A 20,240-nucleotide genomic window follows, 5' to 3' on the forward strand; every position below is an offset into this window, starting at 1 on the left:
GTAGTTGCCTTTTTATATTCAGATATCATATTGAAAATTTTATCAGAAGGCCAACAGCATGCTGTAAATGCAACATTCATGTAGATAATGAGTAGAAAACTGGAAGAGAATATTAACATATAGATCACAGATAAATTATTAACTTGAACGCCACATAACAGCCCTTTTTAATGTCAGACCTTCCAAAAAATGCTGCTGTTCTGGAAATGACATGGCAGTTTTGACCAGTCGCTAGAAGTAGTGAGATTCTGTTTGTTGTGTCATCCAGTCTTGGTGCATCCACTGCCACTGAGGAAGACTGGGAAAGAACAATCATCAGTTTGAAGATAAGTTGGAACCTTATGGTGAAGTTACTTAGTTCACAGACCAATACCACGTGGGGTGGAGGTTCACCAACTGGAATTACACTTTGCACAATATAGTGCATTGAAACAATGAGAAACTGTCATTCTATGTAACTTACAACGTAAGTAGGGCTTCTGATTTTAGGTTTTAACTGATATACACAGATAAAACATCCCTAATAATAAATAGATACATAAAAGTCAATGTTTATTCAAAAAACACCAGAAATGTTAATTGTATCTAAGGACTTGTCTACTGAGCTGTAATGCAAACTACAGGGATGTGATTTCTAAAATGCACTAATGTGTTGCTCTTTGTGGACCCTGCTGATGCACACTAAAGATTCCCTAGTGCACTTTAATGCTGTTTGAAACAGTACTATGTTAGAGCACACTAGAAACATTACAAAGAGATAGTCATTACAATATATACTACTCTTAATGAGTAAGGTTTATAATATATAATATACATAACTCATTACAGTATATACAAAGAGAGAGCCTCAACCCCCTCCACCCTGATTTTTGGACATCTACATAAAACTCAAAAATTTATTAAAAAACCCCACCAAAATTAATAAATCCAAAAAACCAGAAGCCTTAAAAATAAGTTTTATTAAATAGATTATATGCACAGACACTGAACCGTCTGAGCCTTGAGCTAATCCCATTTGCCACCTCTATAAATAGATCAAGTTCAGAACATGATTGTTACAAACCAGTTGTGTAAACTGAGGACATCTTCAATGCCAGCTTGTTTGAAAGAAATGCTCTACCTCTAATACGTGATTTTTTTCTCCCCTTCAGATTCGATATAAGACCAATGAACCTGTTTGGGAGGAACATTTCACTTTCTTCATTCACAATCCCAAACGGCAGGACCTTGAAGTTGAGGTATGTTACTTCTTTGTCCTCATGTATTCTTTTTTGCTAGAGCATTTCAAACTAACCACCATAGTTCACAAGCTGTTAAAGAGCCAGACATCATGGAGATTTTGTAACGAGCACTATGATTTAAATTTTTGTGAGTGCTTGCTTGTTAAAGGGAGAAAAAATAATTATAACTAAACTCCTCACCCCAATTATATAATAAATGAGATGTCTCACATTTTTATATACTAAATTAATCGTCCTGTGATGGTTGCATGAGTCTTAACAAGCTGCTCTTTCAGTAAACCACTAACTTACAGAAACAACATTATTCTATTTGTCATGCAAAGGTCCTTAATGTTGCTGTCTCCCTGAGGTTCTTCCCTACTTTGTCCAACTATAAAGGCCTTCACACTTTTGAGGTCTCATGTGAGCAGCTGAGGGGGTCTAGAGAAGATGGGGAATGTTGAGTTAATGCTGTTCCTTAACTGTTGTGAGTTCACTTTTGTCTGAGATAGTTGACTGTCTGCAAACTGTAGCTTATAGATATAGTCTTCAACCCTAGACATACCTATGATCACTGATCTTCCATCTTATTTGCATCAGTGCTCAGGTGAGACTATTTTCTTTCTAATGAAGCTAAAGAGGAGAGTGAATGGATATAGAATACAGAAGGTTCTTTGATATTTCCTGCCGCAGTGAAGACCCTATAAATATAGGACCAGCCAAATTTGGGTTAAGAGTAAACTATATCTGAACATGATGAAAACTTGTCATTAAAATTAGAACTCTTTTCTTTTTCTGTGTGTTTTCAGAAAGCAGATTATGTTACTTTCTGTATTGCTGTAGGTCAAGGATGAACAACATCAATGTTCTTTGGGAAATTTCAAGCTTCCTCTGAGCCAGCTGCTGGCAAGTGAAGATCTAACAATGCATCAGCGGTTCCAGCTTAGCAATTCTGGTCCAAACAGCACTGTAAACATGAAGATTGCACTCAGGGTATTATAAGGGTCTTTTAAAATTAATCTGTATAGTAAGATTCCAGGACTGTCACTTTTTGTGTGCCAGTCTGAAGCCTAAAATGTCTAAGTCAGTGTGAACTGATAAAAACAGCTACAAGGATGGTCAAGAGCTGCTTTTGTTTTGAATATCACCAGGCTGAACCATCACTAGGATTTGCAATCTGTTACAGCCCAATTTTTGTTCTCTGTCATTTTCAGCTTTTTTACACTTTATGTATTACACCTGTATATGACAGCATGAATTTTCATCTAGTATATGTTTGAGTTGAGGTAGCATGTTTGAGACTCGCTGTAGCCTGTATTTTCTGGCTTTAAAGGAAGAACAACAAACTTCTTTAAGAATTGTACTGTGTGCTGTTCTCAATTGTGGAAGGATAGGGATTAACAGTATTGATGAAGTAGACTGAGAATTACAAGAAGTATCCTGTAGCATTAGTCCAGAGTTGAGTTGTCCTCAGCTTTTCAATGGCATAGAAAAGTGCCTTCAAAATAAAACTGCAAGCAGCTGGGTAATTGTGCATTATGTTGGATATTGGTGATCTCCCGGTTCTGAGGCCTAATGAATTGGAAGCTCTGTCCCTGTACTCTGCATAAGCAACAGTAGTCTGCAATACATTAAAATCCAACTTTATTTTGTATAGTATCTCTGACACAAACTGTATCCCCACAATACTTTGCAGAGTTAAATATCAAAAATAGGGGATAAATTAGAATATTCTGGTGCAAATATTTTGTACATTGATGAATAAATGAAAGCATTTTGCCTCAAGAGAAAGAGAAATTAAGGTATGGACAAGAAGGAAAAAAATTCTGATGTAAGCTATGATTTAAAAAAATACAAGGCAGAAAGCTACTGGAGGGCTTTCCAGATGGCAAGAGCTGCAGAACAGACGATTCTTGCAGCAGCAGTGACCCTATTGTGGGAAGAAATAATGATGAAAATGCCAGATGAGGGGAGAAAATAGTGATGTTGAGTAGTTTTAATAGTTCATTAATTTTAATATACAATTTCCGTATAGAGAACCAGGTGTTGTTCTTTGCAGTGTGGAAGTATTCATATTACAGAATCCATGAATAAAAGTTAGACTAATACTAAATGAAGGCACAAAAGCGTGCCAAAAATGTGTTATCTTACCAAAAAGGTAGTAGCAATAAACATATATTCTTGTTTTCTGTACTATCATGTAGAGCACTAATGTTTTTACTATCTCTAGGTACTTTCTCTTGAAAAGCCAGAGAGATCTCCAGATCACCAACACTCAGCCCAAGTAAAGAGGCCCTCCGTTTCCAAAGACTCCAGAAAAGCTTCTTTTAAGCCTCAGGTCCCTGTTTCGCCACCATCTGATTCAAACAAACCTCTCCCAGCTTCCCCAGTGACCGACAGTGATAAAAAGACTGATACAGCTGAAAAAAATCCTCCTCCTAATGCCAGTCCCCAGTGGCCAAAAGATCTCAGCCGAAGCTCCTCCAGTCTCCTTGCCTCCAATTTCACTTATTCTCCCACCCACCTCTCAGTTAAAGAACCAACTCCAAGTATAGCCTCAGATATATCGCTGCCTATCGCCACACAGGAGCTACGTCAGAGACTGCGACAACTTGAAAAGTAAAGCGTTATATACTTGCAATACACCTAAATTGCTTTAGTAAAGTACTGTCAGTACAGCTACCGAAAGGGAAGAGCCTACTCATTTTGATCTTTCTAATTGCCAGGATTACATAGTCAGCTTGGTGTTTGAAAATCAGTTTCTGAGCTTTCTGCTTCTTAACTCCCCAGAAAGAAAGATTCTACAATTAGAACTTAGTTTTCAGTTTTATTAATGCACAAGTAGAATAAATTCCAGTTTATACTCTGTAGCAATATTGGCTGGGCAGTGCTAAGAGGAATGAAATCATTATTTTTGTCAATAAAGTAAACAAATAGGCAAGTAAGCAAACCCACTTGTGAGTAGATAGGTCAAATAAGAGGGTACCATTTTTACAATTTTCTTTTAAACCATAATCACACTTTAAAGAAATGCCTGTATAATATTGGTCCATTATGGACTGGTGAATTGCAGCTTACTTTTCCATTGGATCCTACTAGCATTAACGTAACAAAGTCAGTGAGGCTCAAGTTAACTGGCCTTTAAGAGTAAGTGAAAGGCAGAATTGACTGCTAAAGGACTTGATGTGAAATCTAGGATGTTTAATAACCACTCTGTTTCTATTAGACTAATGAGAATTGTTGCAAATAGTCCTTATTGCTGTTTAAATTTCCTTTTATTCTTCTTCCGTATTTGGAGTTCTCAAAGGATCTTTATGCTTCTCACTAAATATAGTATGGAGAAGCAGAGCAACCATTCTACTCTCAATATAATTCAACTGATCTGTTCTTTTATATGCCATTTAGATAGAGTGTAATGTTCTATTTCTTCTCGCAGTGGAACAACTCTGGGACAATCTCCATTAGGGCAAATTCAGTTGACAATTCGTCACAGCTCACAAAGAAACAAACTTATTGTGGTGGTGCATTCCTGCAGGTAAGCACAGCATATCAAACTGTATCTTTTTGCTTCACTCTTGGCATATATACCAATGTCCAGTCTCTTCCTCCATCTTTTTAGACTGGTCTGTTGGCTGGAGGTCTTTTAAGGCCACACGTTGGAGTAGGATAATACGCAAATGCCAAAATCATACACCATTGTATTCATCAGAAGTAGAGAGACTAAATCACAAAATCCCTGCTACTGCCATTAGATGATAGTTCTCAGTAGTGACATCTAGATTATATCAGCAGGAGCTGAAAGCCACCTGTAGGAGCTGCTGTCAGTCTGTAAGAAGATATTCAAAACCACAGTACAATTTGGGGAGGCAGCATTACCTAGTGGATAGGGGTATGGACCGAGAGTCAAGGCATGGGCTGTGTTCCCATCTCTGCCACTCATCTGGTCTGTGATCTTGGGCAAGATACTTCATCTCTCTGTGACCCCTTTTCTCTCCCATTCTCTGTTTGTCTTCTCTGTTTCGACTGTAATGTAAATTATACACAGGAGGGACTGTTGTGATGATAATTGGTCCTACAGTTTTACCCTCATTGTGAGCTGAACTTTGAGAAGTGAGTGCAAGTTCATAAAATTGTCACAATAACCTGTAACAACAAATGTTGGTAGGAAAAGGTGCAAAACCAAGACTGAGACTGAATTAGTCCAAACAAAAATCTTACTGATATAACTCAAGGACTGTGTTAAGATCGTGCTTGGTAAACAAGAGAATTGTGGAACCAGAAATCAGTGAGCCAAAACTGATGTGTTGAAAACTAGGCCTAATTGGTGGACAAAATAATGCGGGTGGGCTATTCCACCCAGCATTCCCTTTTGAAGTCCTTAAAGAAAGAAAGTAGGAGAAAAATGGCTACTGGAGTGAGCCTCATAGTTATATCTGCCACCCCCAGCATATTTTATGGCCCCAGATCTTTTTTATCCTAATCCTGAGAAATGTCCTGACCAAGCCAGACTGGAGGGTAGGACCCAGATGACATTGCCACTTCCTCCAGCTTCAACTAAATCCCAATCACCACATGGGATGTGAAACTTTGTTGTTTCCTCTCCTCCTCCATGTATCCTTTTAGTTCCCTACATTATTTCATCTCTTTGCTTTCTCTCTCCTGTTTCCTTCTCTCTCTAATGAAAGTCTGGCTTAGCCAGCCAAGACTACATATTTTGCAACACTGTTGTAAGCCTGTGACTAGAGAGGCAGCTAAAAGCAATGCCCTAAACAGCCTGATGCTTTTATGAGTTTGCAAGGTCTCAGAGTAGCTAATAAGACCATCTGTGTTTTTCCAGCAGTGAGATTGCAGGTGAAAGTCAGCACCAGAGACAGAAGCTGCATTTTCTATCTTTATTATTCTTTTCTCACCCTCTTTGTCATGTCTTCTTAAGAAATGGGATTGGACTTTAATAACAGCAGCAATAATAGCACTAACCCTGCTCAACTAACTTCTTTTTCTCAAAAGGACAGTTATTACCATCTTTGATACCATCTAAGAGACTGTTAAACGGGGAGGTTTCTTTCTAAAAATTCTCTTCAGCTAAAGGGAAAGGGAAAAAGGGATGTTGTTAAAATGAAAACCTAATATTTTACATCTCAAATGCTTTGCCTGTTTTTCCTTCTTTTTCTGTATCTTTTAATAAAATGCTAAAAAGGATTTTTAATGGTGTGTTTGCCATGGTAATAAGCAGGCTGAGATCTAAATGCTAAATGCCAAACCTTGTTTAATACTGTTAAATGTTGGACAGTGACTGGGATATGTGTAGCCCATATATTCTATCTAAATTAATACAACAGAACTATCTCTTACTAGGTGTTAATATAGCAATATAGGGCCCTGATCTCAGTTGGTGCCTCTGGGAACTACTGTGTTACAATTAATAGTATCTACTAATAAGCAATTATTGCTAGTGAACAACATCCAACATCACAGAAATACAATGCTAGTAGTTGACTATCGTCTTCACAGTCTCCTGTCAAAAACCTATTAATGTGTTTCAAAAGGCTTGTTTCCACTGGGATTGTAATCAAAACACAGCAGTTTTTCATATTTTAAACATCATAGATATACATATAGGGGATAAAATGAATTATTAGAACCTTCCAAATCACAGTGCTAGTTTCACAGAAGTTAGAGAGGGGAAATTGCTGTTAAACCATGTAGTCAATCTCACTTGCAATGCAGGATTTTTCCCTAGAGTATATTTTGTTAATTTTTTGTCTAACTTAGTTTGGAATCTTATAGGCACTGGGATTTTCTCCACTTCTTTTAGGAGACTTTCCCACAGTGTAAAGTATTCAATTGTTAAGAATTTTTTCATGGTATTGTTCTATGCAATTCATCGCATCATTCCCAGATGTTTATCTCATTTAGTTTTCCCTAAACAATTCTTCTCCTCTCCAATGTCTACATTACTCAAATAGTTCTACTTCATTTCATCACTCCCAGTTAATCACTGTTTGGCCAAACAATCATTAGCTGTTTCTTAATTTAACAGAGGATGAAAATGAAAGTGTAAGTCGAACAAAAAAGTGCAATCAATAGGAGGCAAACACATTATTCTTTGTTGTATTTAGCAAACTCTAACTATGTTCTAATCTGTTTTTCTCTTCGGGTGGGGGTTCTCTTTGGGTTCTTGATTACAGAAATCTAATCGCCTTTTCGGAGGAGGGATCCGACCCATATGTCCGAATGTATTTATTACCTGACAAGAGAAGATCAGGAAGAAGAAAAACACATGTATCAAAGAAGACATTAAACCCAGTGTTCGATCAAACGTATGTTACATTTTCAGTTAACTAGTTTTACATTATGTAATATGCAAGGCTATTAAACTTTGGTTGCATGAACTGGGGGTAGGCTGGGAATTTTCAAACAAAAAGTCAAGTCCTTAGATCTTTACTCAGGTTGCTGTACTCTGCCAGTTCCCAATGTCTTCAATAAGGCCTTGTCTATTCTGACAGAAATTTGGCCCTGTATTTCACCACCAGTCACTTCTACCAATGGGAATTGGTGGCAACAATAGTGTACACAGGGCACATGTCTTTATCACCATGTAATTTAATGTGTGAGCTTGATCTATTAAAGAGCTTCCACTGTTGTTATCATTGGTTGGGACAGCACTGGTGATGAATTACAGGTCTCACTTTTGCCAGTGCAAACACAGCTAAAGACCTTCAGAGGTGAAAGTTTTCAGAAACGTCTCACTGCTGCTAACTGACTCCACTGATATTAGGAACATTGAGAGCCCTACATGGGCAGCTGACTGGCATTTAAATCACTATGTCATCTAATCTTGCTCAGAGCAGTACTAATTAACACAATTCTTAAAGTGGTGGTAGGAGCTAGTGAGATGTCTACACTATGGCTCTCACTATTCATAATACCTTTAGAGACAAACAAGTGTTAGTAACAGTGGGAAATGTCTGAAAAAATTTGCCTAATGTAGGCAGGGCCTAAAAGTATTGCTTGGATTTTGAGGCTGATGCAGATCAAGACCTATTTTACAAAGGTGTCAGGGCATAGCCACGCCTTTTGTAAATATGGTATCAATATGAGTGAAATTAGATTTGTATATGCATCTATAAGGCTCTCAAACATTACATTTCTTATACAGCTTCATGGTAACCAACAATTTAACTCTGTGTTCTAACTCTCCTGAGGACCAACAAATAACCAAGTTCACTTTTATTGGCTTTTGTGTTATAAAACCTACAAATGTCTCTTGTGAACATAAGTTAGGTTTAAAAAGTCAGAGTTGTGTCTGTTCCTCTGTATTGCATCAGAAATAGTCTGCTTTCCAGGTTGGCTGGTTTCATGAATAAAAAATGTACGGAATTGCTTCTGCTTAAGGGAGTAGGGAAGACTAGGGGCAAAATTCTCCTCTTCAGTCAATACTGAAATTGATGGACATTCTACATGAAGAATATGCAGCAGAGATCTGCAATGCAGATACAAGATTCAGGCTATACCAGAGATAATTTTGCTGTTAAAATCCATGTTGCAGAACTTTGAAAAGTGATAAAATGAGCTATGGAATATGATCAGAATTTGGTTTTCTACAACCCTTTTCATATTCAAGATGCGATATGGGATATGTCCACACTGCTGGTGAGAGCAAGCCTCCTGGCCCGGAAAGACAGACTTGCACTAGTTGGCACTAGCTAGCATTCTAAAAGTAGTTGCAGCTACAGCTCTAGCTGAGCTCAGACACACGGGTTTGGATGGGCAGGCTTGAAAGCCTGAGGTGCAACATCCATTTTGCTATTTTTATCATTCTAGCTCGAACTCTGCTAGCATGAGTCAATCTGGCTGACAGACTTGCTCCCAATTGCCATGTAGACGTACCCACTGTTACCTGTCGTGTTGTGGAAGCTGATGCTTACTGGCAAAAAAACCAAGTAATCCACATGTAGTGTTTGGCACCACAGAAATAGTAGCATTATAAATGTGTAGCATTCCCCTAGTGCAATTTGGATTGGTAAAATGCTGTGTCACCCCAATCCCCCACCCCTGGAGCCCATCTTACTCTGCTCTGCTGTGAGACATCCCCCCCACTCCTGGGCCGTTCACGCACAGCCTCCAGCAAGCAAGTTGCTCCTAACTGAGCGAGTGCTTCTAGCAAGCCACTCTTTAGATTATGCAGCAGAATGACCCCAGCGATACCCCCAGTCCCAGATGCCACCCTAGGAACTTCCATCTTACAACGTTCAGTAAAGCCCACTGAACCATTCAAGCTCATGTAAGTTCATCAATTTAACAAAGAAATTTATATGCATCAGCATTGTTATTCCGAGTGGAGTCTCTAACACCCTTCAAATCAGATACAGTGCTTTAGGCAAAACAAACAAGCAGTTTATTAACTATAGAAGGATTTTAAGTGATTATAATTCAAAGGATAACTGGTCAAGAGGAAACAAAAGCAAAATGCATTCTAAACTAAGCTTAATACTTTCAGCAACCTTAGAAACTTAGATGATTCGCACACAGGCTGGCTGGTTTTTCCTTCAGCCAGGCTCTCCCCTTTGGTCAGCACTTCAGTTGCTTCGTGGTGTTTGTAGATGGAGGTGGAAGAGAGAGAGCATGGTAAATGTCTCCCTTTTATGACCTTGTATGGTTTCATCCATGTCCTGAGTCAGTGAGCATTACCCCATCATGATTCCAAGATGACCAAGGGAAGAGAGGTGACTCACTTGAGAATCTCATTTACTCTTTGTTGATGCCTAAGCCCATCCTTTGTTCCTAGAAAACTGTGCTGGGCTGGTCCTATACAAGCCTTGACGAGGTGTGAACTGCCCCTCTGCTACTGGAAGGTTTTGCCTGGATATGTTTTAAACCATGAGGACACATTTTAGGGTATATTACATAGTGAAGCCTCATAACCATACACATGACATTGCAACAAACATATTACCATAACACGGGTCGGCAACCTATGGCACGCGTGATGAGTGGCATGACCCCAAGCAAGGCCGCGTGATGACCGCTCCCCTTTTCCGGCACCGTCCCTCTCCCACGTGGGCCCAGTGGATGGTGCTCTGCCTTGGTCGGAGCTGACGCAAAGCAGGCGAGGAAGGCTGCCTGGTCCCTGCGCTCCCGGGGTCTCTGCGGCTCCCTAGATGCGCCCAGCGTGGGGCTGGGAGAACGGGAGGTTGAGGGGCCAGGTCGGCGCGCCACTGGCCCTGGCCAGGAGCTGCACTGCGGCCACTCCTCCCCGCCACCCACCTGCTTTGCTCCAGCAACAGCCAGGGCACCGCTGGGCCCATATGGGAGAGGGGTGGGGCTGGAAGCGGGGAGTGGCCGCCACGCAGCATTGCATCCTCCCCACTCCAGGTGACAGAGTTGAGCTTCCTTGTCTGACAAAACAAAGTTCTTTATAGACCAGTGGTTCAGATACAGGTATTGCAGTGACAATAGATGTGAATGCACAGCTGGAGTTGTTATGAAATAAAGGCTGCCTTCACTCTCCAGAGGTGCAGAGATCCCAGATGTAAAAGAACAAAATGCATTCCATTCTGTGAGGGGGGAGGATTAGTCTGCTTGGCTTCTTGTGTGCTGTTGGGGAGGAACTCTGGCATGAGGGGGTCATTTCCCCCTGGAGAATGGGAACATTGAGCCATGGGGTCTGATGCAGTCTTGAATCTTGATTATAAAATGCACAGCAGCTCTACAGCCTGGAGAGTAGGAGTCTCCTCCTACTTCCCCAGATAACCAGTGGTCAGCCCATTTATTAGCACTGAGGCTGTTGCTCTGAACATTTGATTTAAGCATTGAACGCTTTAGTGAAGGGAAATGTTGGTCAGGACAGGGGGATTGTTCTCTTCTCTTCCTTCTTTCTCTCTCTCTCTAGCCCAGAACTTATTTGTATGCTTTTATTTTGGGGTGCAAAACAAAGGCTTTAGAAATGGGTCAACGAGAATTGCAGTGTTCTTCGAGTAATGTTCCTATGGGTGCTCCACTGTAGGTGAGTTTGTGTCCCTGCACAGCTGATGGGAAAACTTTGGTGGCAGCCTGTCCCGCCCCCCCTGCATGCTCTGCTCCTCACCCACTTCCCAGTTCCCGCATTGTGGACACAGTTAAATCTAAGGGCCACCAGCACCAGTTTAAATCCACCCCTTATGATCAGGACTGGAAACATTTGGACCTGTCAGGCAGAAAGCATACTCATTAGCTACCCTACAGTTCCTTGTAGCAAACTACCAAGCTTTGCTAGCAAAGTATGACTACCAGAACTACACAAAACTCAGTTGCTTACTTGAGCAACTCTCAGATTCTCATAAGGACCAATTCAGAGCCATAGTTACCAAGAGCCAACTAGTGGGCAAGATGTCCCTCTAATGTGCGCTAGATACGGCTGACACAGTGGCACAATCAATTTCAACAGCCTTTGTGTTAAGACAGGCTTCGTGGCTTCATTTGTCTAGCTTCCCTAGAGAAGTTCAAACCATGGTGGAGGGACCTTCCTTTTGAGGGAACAAAATTATTCACAGAGAAGACAGATGCATCTCTTCACATGTTGAAAGATTCTCAGGCAACTCTTCGATCCCTTGGGGTCTATATTCCAGCCTATAAAATAAAGTACAGCCATCAGTCACTGTTCAAGCTCTGATAATCACAATACATATCTCAGTACTTGTCACAAAGATCTTATGAGCAACAGAAGAAGAAACTGAGGTTCCACAGGCGAAACAATCAGGATCCCAAACTACTTCATCTCAGCCCTCCACCTCGAATCGGCAGTTTTGACAGCTGGTCGAGGCACCCATTGAACACTCTCTTCACCATCTCATGCTGGAAAACCTTGCACATCCCTTCCGACATTGCCTTAACCCATTCCACAGCATCTGGGAATGGAGAACTTCCAAAAAATGGATGCTGGAGATCATACAGAATGGATATACCATCCATTTCTCCTTTCTTCCCCCTCCCAAACACCCTTCTCCGTCCCTCTTCAGGGACCCTTCTCACAAGAGTCTACACCAAGAGGTAAACCATTTCCTCAGCATAGGAGCCATAGAACCTATGTTCATACATCCCAGAGGCAAAGGCTTCTACTCTTGCCATTTCTTGATACCAAAGAAAAAGGGACGTTGGAGGCCTATTCTGGACCCCAGAGCACTCAACAAATATGTCAAAGCGCAAAAATTCAAGATGGTCGCCCTATCAGTGGTCTTTCAAGCATTAGAAAAAGAAGACTGGTTCTCGGCCCTCAACCTTCAAGATGCAACTTCCACATTTCCATCATAATGAGTCACAGACATTACCTCAGATTCATGCTCGGCTAGGACCACTACCAATACAAAGTACTCCTTTTCAACCTCTCATTGGCCCTCTGGGTATTCACCAAGGTCCTCTCGGTAGTGGCGGCCCAACTTATGCTCTCAAGGCATCATGATTTATCCTTACCTAGACAACTACATTCTCAGGGCACGGTCCTTCACAGAGTCCCAGTGATCACTCAGACCACACTGGATCTGTTTGTGAATCTGGGCCTACAGATCAACGAACAAAAGCTGGTACAGATGTTTGAATTCATGGGAGCCAATCTGGACTCTATTCAGGTGAAGGCGCTCCTCCCACATAACTGATTTCACAGTCTTTCCTTGTTGATAGCAACATACAATCCAGCCCCCAAATTTCGGCCAGACATTGCCTCCAACTTCTGGAGCATATGGCTGCGGACAACAAATTATTACTTATGTCAGACTACGCATGAGATGCCTCCAAGCATGGTTTGGTTCGGTTCACAGGCCGAACAGAGACAACATAAGCAAACTTCTGTTGATGCCCACCAGGGTTAAGCAATCCTTGGACTAGTGGAGGGACCCAGTAAATGTCTGTATGGGAATCCCATTTGTTCAGTCTTTCCCATCTCTACTCCTGACCACCGATGTATCCTCAAAGGATGGGGTGCGCATTTCTATGGTCGCACAATACAGGGCAAATGGTCTCCAGCACAGACATGACTCCACATCAACCTGCTCAAACTCAGAGTGATAGAAACACATGTGCTCACTTCTTCTCAATGATCAAAGACACACACAAGGGTCATGACGGACAACCTGGCCTGCATTTATTACATAAACCGATGAGAGGTGCCAGGTCTCATTCTTTGTATGTAAAGGCACTAAGACAATGGAACTGGTGCATTTCCCATAATATCCTAATATCAGCGGCCTGCATACCGGGAATACACATCACAACAGCGGACAGTCTCAACTGCAAATTCTCACATGACCACAAATTAGAGATAGAGTCAGTGGTACTCCACAACATATTCCATCAATAGGAGACATCAATAATAGACCTGTTTGCTACTTACCAGAACAGGAAATGTCCACAGTATTGCTCCAGAGCAGGGAATGGATGACACTCCATAGGAGATGCACTCCTCCTTCCATGGGACAAGGGCCTTCTTTACGCCTTTCCCCCATTCTCTCTATTACAGAAAGTCCTGTTGAAAAAGGGAAAAGAAACATCATACTGATTGCACTCACATGGCCCAGACAGACATGGTACCCTTCCTTACCTGTCACAGCTGGCATTATGTCCACTGATGACTCTTCCCCACTTCCTATCGCAGAACGAGAGATACACTCTTCATCCCATGCTTCGGATCCTGTGGCTCAAAGCATGGTTCTTTCATGGTTCCAGCAATAGAGACATCTTGCTATGAGGAAATCCAGGAGGTGCTGTTACATAGTAGGAAAGGAACTATTTGTTGTACCAACCTACAAAAATGTAAGAGATTCCAGATATAGTGCCAACCTAAAGGCGTCACCCCTTATAGAGCCATCCTATCAGTAGTGCTGGACTACGTGCTGGCTCTCAAAAAATCAGGACTCTCTATTACTTCACTAAAGGTTCACTTAGCAGTAATTGCAACTTTCCACCAACAGGTAGAAGGCTACTCAGAGATTTCTCAAAGGCATAACGAACCTCTTCTCAGAACCTAGACTTCCCACTCCTCAGTGGGATCTCAACCTAGTGTTAAAAGGGCTAACTAGACTACTGTTTGAGCCTATGGCCATTTGCTTATTATCTTGCCTTTCCATGAAGACGGCGTTCCTCATTGCCATCATCTCTGCAAAAATAGGGAAAATAGTGGCTCTTATGGCACATCCCTCTTTTATGGTATTCTTTCCTGACAAGGTCATGCTTTGACCACACCCGAAGTTCACTCCCAAGGTGACTTCCACATTCCTCATAAATCAGTTTATTTAGTGTAATGGGATCTATAAGCCCAATTCAGATAGGTGTGAGGGAGGGGAGCCTTTCCTACCTGCAAGCAAGCACATCAGCCACACCCACATACAGCTACCAGAGTTGCCAATCACGGAGGAAGGCACTCACTTCCCCTCCTTTGTGGATAGATCAAAAGATACAGCGATTTCATCTTAAAGACTCTCTAAGTGGGTTTCAGGCTATATTAAATTCTGTTACCAATTGCGCAATGTAACACCCCCATCTTCAATACGCACGCATTCTACAAGGTCAGTTTCCATCCTGAGACTTCTCCAAGGGTATCTCTGAATGAGAAATCTGCAGAACAGTTACCTGGGCATCTGCACACATCTTTTCAGAACATTATGCCATCCTGGGGAATTCGGCTGCAGATGCCAAATTCGGTGCCACAGTGCTGTCCATATCAGACTCTACTCAGAAGTCCCAACCTCCAGTGGTGGGCACTGCTGGGAGTCACCTACTAAAAAAGAAGTAGTAACTACTCACCTTTTGTGCAGTAACGCTGGTTCTTCAAGATGTGTCCCCCTATGGGTGTTCCACGACCCATCCTCCTCCCCTCTACTTTGGAGTTCTAGTAAAGAAGTAGAGAAGGAACTGAGGAGGGTTGCCCCTGCGTGCTGACTAGCCTCATGGAAGGCGAGGAACAGCGCATGTATGGGTGGGACAGACTACTACCAGATTTCTCCGATCAGCAGCGCAGGGATGCAGACACACCTACAGTGGAGCACCCATAGCGACACACATCTCAACAAACCAGCGTTACTGCACAAGGTGAGTAACTTCTTCTTTAGCAGGAGAAGAAAAACTAGCACAGTTCAAAGCATGTTGCATGTTTCAGGCACCAAATCCTCTCTAAAATGATATTTTTTCCATGTTAGCTTTGATTTCAGTGTTTCCCTACCTGAAGTGCAGAGGAGGACACTAGATGTAGCAGTGAAGAACAGTGGTGGTTTCTTGTCCAAAGACAAAGGGCTCCTTGGCAAGGTAAGTTGAAAAAAAGCTGAAAAATGTCACAGCTATAAAAACTAAAATGCTTGGTCCTGAGCCTGATACAGTGAGGCCCTGGTTCAGATCTATTGTTTTTCAAAATCTATACCTCATTCTATACCTCAAGCCTCTGTGAGGACAGGAACAAATGGGAAGTGGTGGGAAGAATGACAGAATAGAAGATGGCAGGATATGGGAGGATAATATACTCCTACAGAAATGTACTCAGAAGTACTCTAAATGTCTGACATATTGATTATACAGACAGATAAGGAGCAATAGAACATGGATGAAATCCCAGAAAATGGTTTCCCAGAATTGTGAATCCTCAAAATGGGATCTAGGTCACTTGATTAACTTGAAATTATTATTCCTACAAGTAATGCCCCCTAAAGCTAGCGTAAGGGCATATTTACTTGGTGTGGAACTGAACAAGCAAGTGAAAGCACTTTTCAAAGTACACAAAAGCAATTCACACACAGTAATCAAAATAACAAAATGTACAAAGACATGAAAAGAACCTCTGTCAAAGACCTCCCTACCCCTGAACAAGTTAATCTGTCAACCCAATTCACCATCCTGTAGACCTTCTTTTATCTCCACTATGCCCAAGAAGGGTTTCTGGGAAAAAGAGGCAAGACTTACAGCCCAGGAAGTCACGAAATCTGGGCTCTGATGGACTGGGTAAGGGATTCAAGAACTAAGGACCATTCACAATGAATGCCCTGCTGCCAGCTTCCTCCCATTTAAACCAGAGAGCTCTCAGAATGAGCACATCAGCCAGTCAGAGCTGCCATGATATCACAGGGGTGATAGGTGATCTTTCAAGTGGCTTGGACCCAAACTGCTCCATAGGTCAAAATCAGCAACTTAAACTTCCTCTAGAAATCAACTGGTAGCAAATACTGTACACATCCCAGCATGGGGGTAAAATGCTCTTTGTGACAATATTGCTTTCAGTGTAACCCAGTGTCATACTCTGACTATTTAAACAGAAGTTTAGACTTAAATGTGCATACACTGCATTGATTATCTATTTAACATCCCTCTCACAGTCATTGATACCTCTAGCATCTGAAGAACTCACCAAAGGCTGGACCCAGTGGTGAGTATGGTAAAGTTTTGGGTAATTTTCAATAATACAACTCTACTCTAGATAACAATTACCCTTTGCTTCATCCTTTTTTAGGTATGATTTAACAGAAGATGGTACAAAGCCACATGTTGTAACCTAGGCACCCTTAGACACCAGGAGTTTGCCCAGCATACTTTTGCCAATCTTAATATATTTTAAAAGCATTGTTCTTACAGATGTATCAATGTTATTTTTATAGCTTCATTTATTTAGTTATTAGACACACCCCAATCAATAGTTTTATAACATTTGGACATTATATGTAGATTTAGCCAATCTTATTGTTAAACTTTATATTTTAATTTGCTAATCTACTTTTCATGTTACTGTAATGTGCAATGGTATGGTAGAGTAACCTCTTGTGTTTAAATTGAACTTTATAGCAGTTGTGCCTGTTAGAAAGTGAAAAGATGCTGTTCTGTTTTCCTGCCTTGTTTTGTATATCACCAAGGTACGCTGTACCATGTAAATATGTACTATTTTTTTAATAATTTTTCCATCCTGGTTTGAAGTTGGAAGAAAATAGATCAAGGATATAGATATTTTCTTCTAAATGCATGTTAAATTCTTTGGACAAATCTTGTTTTGCTCTTGCTGCAAAATGGTCTTAAAATTATTAATTTTGTGGATTTTTTTGTAACTGAAAGACATTATTAAGATTTGACAGTGTGTTTCTGGCCCTGTAAGGCTAGTAAAAAAAACATACAAAACATTAACATTTTAATATTTATATAGAGATGTATTATTGGAAAGTCATTCTAGAGAATATAATAAACAAATGTGTTTTAGAGCTGAGAATTCTAGAAACATGGTATGAAGAGAGGATTGTCATGGTCCATGAATCACAGCATATAAATCTGCGGTTTCTTTTGATGCAGGAATGAAGACTTATAAACAGTTCAATATTTTATTATGCATATTGATTTATTATTTCTTCTTGGTGTAATTTATTCCTATAATCTATAGCACTACACCAATGATCTTCTGAAAGTATAGTGAGGACAGTCACCTTCCATATTGGAAACCAGGTCTCAAAAATAACCACTCGTGGACTGTCTTAACAATTGCATTGTAATTACATTGGCTAATAAGGTATATAAAGCAGCTGATAAATCGGGCTCATCAAATAGATACAGTAGTCTTTTTATACAGAATATGTATAACATTAAAGTGGAATACAAGACTGGAAAAAAAAACCCATGAAATCCAGAGATGAAACAGACTCTTTCCACAGCTGCTTCATTGCTGCCTAATGTACTTGGTACATAAGGCAAAATGCAACTCCAGAATAATCTGTATGCCAGATAGGTTCTGTTGAAACACTGCTGTATTCTCCTACCAGGACCCACAACAATGTAGATAACACATACCAGTAAAAAAGCAGATAATTGAGAGTGGAGGACATGCCACTACAACCTTCCTGCTCTGAATCACAGGGGATCTGTTTTTGTTTCCAATTAGCTTTTCCTTTTTGAAAGCTTTCTCAGACTGTTATAAAATGTGCATTATGAACCCAAGTGACCAATCCAGCTCCTTCAGAGCCATTAGCCTTGTGAACTTGGGTAAATATGCAATTAGACAACAGAAGTGTATTATTTAGATAAGAGTCTAGAATTGTGTCTTAGCTAAGAAAGAATTTTTAAGGCAGAATAATAAACTCCTGAAAAAATAGCTTTATAATATAATTACTGACAGAACCTTAATTCTAGATGTAGAATATACCTGCGTTACTAAATATACCAAAGTGCCTACCGTAGACGTAGCCTGTTGCTTTCATCAAAATTAAGAATCAGCCCATTTTAGTTTGATGTCAATCTGTTTGTTCACACAATTTATCTATTACACACACACTCATATGCCGTGGAACTCTTATAATGAGGCAATTTTATTTCACAGAACAACTTCAGCAGATAAAACTCTCATTGGGAGATTTGCAACCGTTTAGACTGCAAAATTAAGCTGTACAAGAAGGGTTCCCTATAAGCATAAAAAAACGGTGGCATTTCCCACTTCATATAACAAGTCTGCCTCTTTTCCAAATTAACTAAAGGTTCCACTCTGTATTAACACACACTCGTTATCTACACACACACAATGGAATATATTATGAAATATAACTTTCCTTGTGGAATAGTCATTCATCCCTTTACACTGTTGGGAGGAAGAAAAGAGAGAATTGATGTAGATGCAAATGGAGGTGCAGAAAGTCAGGGCTCATGTAAATAAGGAAAGTGTAGCTCAGTGGCATTGTCTTTTGCCTAAGTTCAGCATCTAGAAGGTAGGATTTTTGGTGTAAATCTAGTTGACAGCAGTGGTTAACACCAGGACCAGTGACACCAAAGGGTTCAATCCATATCTAAAGGCTAAATTGTCAGCCCCGTACTATACTAAGTGGTGACTTGAGAAAAAAGTTAGACTTTGTGCTGGATCACACCTAACTGCATGTTTTTCCTTTGTTAGTTCTTATGGGGGGAAATGCTGTTTGTGGACAAGAGGTAATAACACAAAATGGAGGAGAAGGTGAACATAGAATTTGTAGCACAGATTTTCAAAATAGCTCAGCACTGACCATCGGGGCTAGATTTTCAAGATTGTCCAGCTCCCACTTAGGTTCCTAAAATGAAGAGGTCACATTTTCAAAATAGCTGAGCACCCAACAGCTCCTGTTCTCAATAGTCACTGCTGGGTACTTTTTCAAAATCTAGCCTTACATAAGAAATGGATCAGAACAAGTCTGCCCAAGTAAGAGTGTCTTTTTCTGCCCGCAGCAGTGGGGAAGAAAATCTGTGTGTCATAGTAACTGTTAGTCCTGGTTTGTTTTTATTTGGAAAGGGGAGAGAAAGAAGGGAAGATGCTTATTTTTCCTTTTGGGCCAAAAAAATCTGTCTCGTTAGCAAGTGTAGGTTTGAATGTCAGCTGATTAGCTTTCCATGTAGTTTGTTTTTTATCCTGTGCCTTAAAATATGAACATATAAAGGTGTTTAAAATATGTTTAAAAATGAGCTTTGTTAGCTGTATTTACCAACATTTATGTTCTGTGGTATTGAGACGGTTTTTAGAAGTGCTGTGCTTCACTGGGAAGAAGGCCAGCACTCTTAAATGCAGAGCTGGCATAATCCAAACACAAATCACCACGTGTCACTTGCATTTGGATGAAAGGAGATTAATTTTTTGTTTTGAATCCTTTCTTTATCAGAGGTGCAACAATTCGTGTGAGTTGAAATGAGAACAAAGTGTGATCAGTTTTGTACAGATTGAATTTTTTGCTCATGTAATTCTACATTATGATGCATGTATTTATTCAATAAACAATTCATATGGAAGTCAGTGTGTTGCAGTTCCTTTTCCTGCAGGCCCTTGCACCAGTTTTAAATGTTTATTGATGCACGGAGACTAACTACAGCATCTTGGAAACTTGAAAATACTAGTGCTTTCCATTTTCAGAGAGTTGTATGGTATATACATTGGCTACTGTAATCAACACAGGACTCCTAGGAAGAATGGAGGGGAGTAAGTGGTATCCTGTTTTACTTGGCAAATTGAAGGAGAGAGGTTAAATGATTTGCTCAAAACCACACAGCTTGTTAGTGCAGAACTGGGATAGCATGCAG

General features: G+C 40.5%; 1 protein-coding gene across 3 annotated transcripts in view; it reads left to right on the forward strand.

Moving 5' to 3' along the window:
- Positions 1-19,952, forward strand: part of ESYT2 (extended synaptotagmin 2) — a 140,979-nt gene extending 121,027 nt beyond the window's left edge. For all 3 annotated transcript variants that reach the window (XM_067542695.1, XM_067542696.1, XM_067542697.1), the window contains 8 exons: positions 1,152-1,238; positions 2,064-2,213; positions 3,451-3,839; positions 4,657-4,755; positions 7,409-7,540; positions 15,386-15,491; positions 16,550-16,599; positions 16,684-19,952. In XM_067542695.1, coding sequence (XP_067398796.1) covers positions 1,152-1,238; positions 2,064-2,213; positions 3,451-3,839; positions 4,657-4,755; positions 7,409-7,540; positions 15,386-15,491; positions 16,550-16,599; positions 16,684-16,729 — 1,059 coding nt within the window. In that variant the 3' untranslated portion in view covers positions 16,730-19,952. The remainder of the gene's footprint in view (positions 1-1,151; positions 1,239-2,063; positions 2,214-3,450; positions 3,840-4,656; positions 4,756-7,408; positions 7,541-15,385; positions 15,492-16,549; positions 16,600-16,683) is intronic.
- Positions 19,953-20,240: the final 288 nt, after the last annotated feature.

This window comes from Emydura macquarii, unplaced genomic scaffold (genome assembly GCF_026122565.2).
Source record: "Emydura macquarii macquarii isolate MOO-44397 ecotype Brisbane River unplaced genomic scaffold, CSIRO-AGI_Emac_v2 contig_719, whole genome shotgun sequence".
Classification (NCBI taxonomy): Eukaryota; Metazoa; Chordata; order Testudines; family Chelidae; genus Emydura; species Emydura macquarii.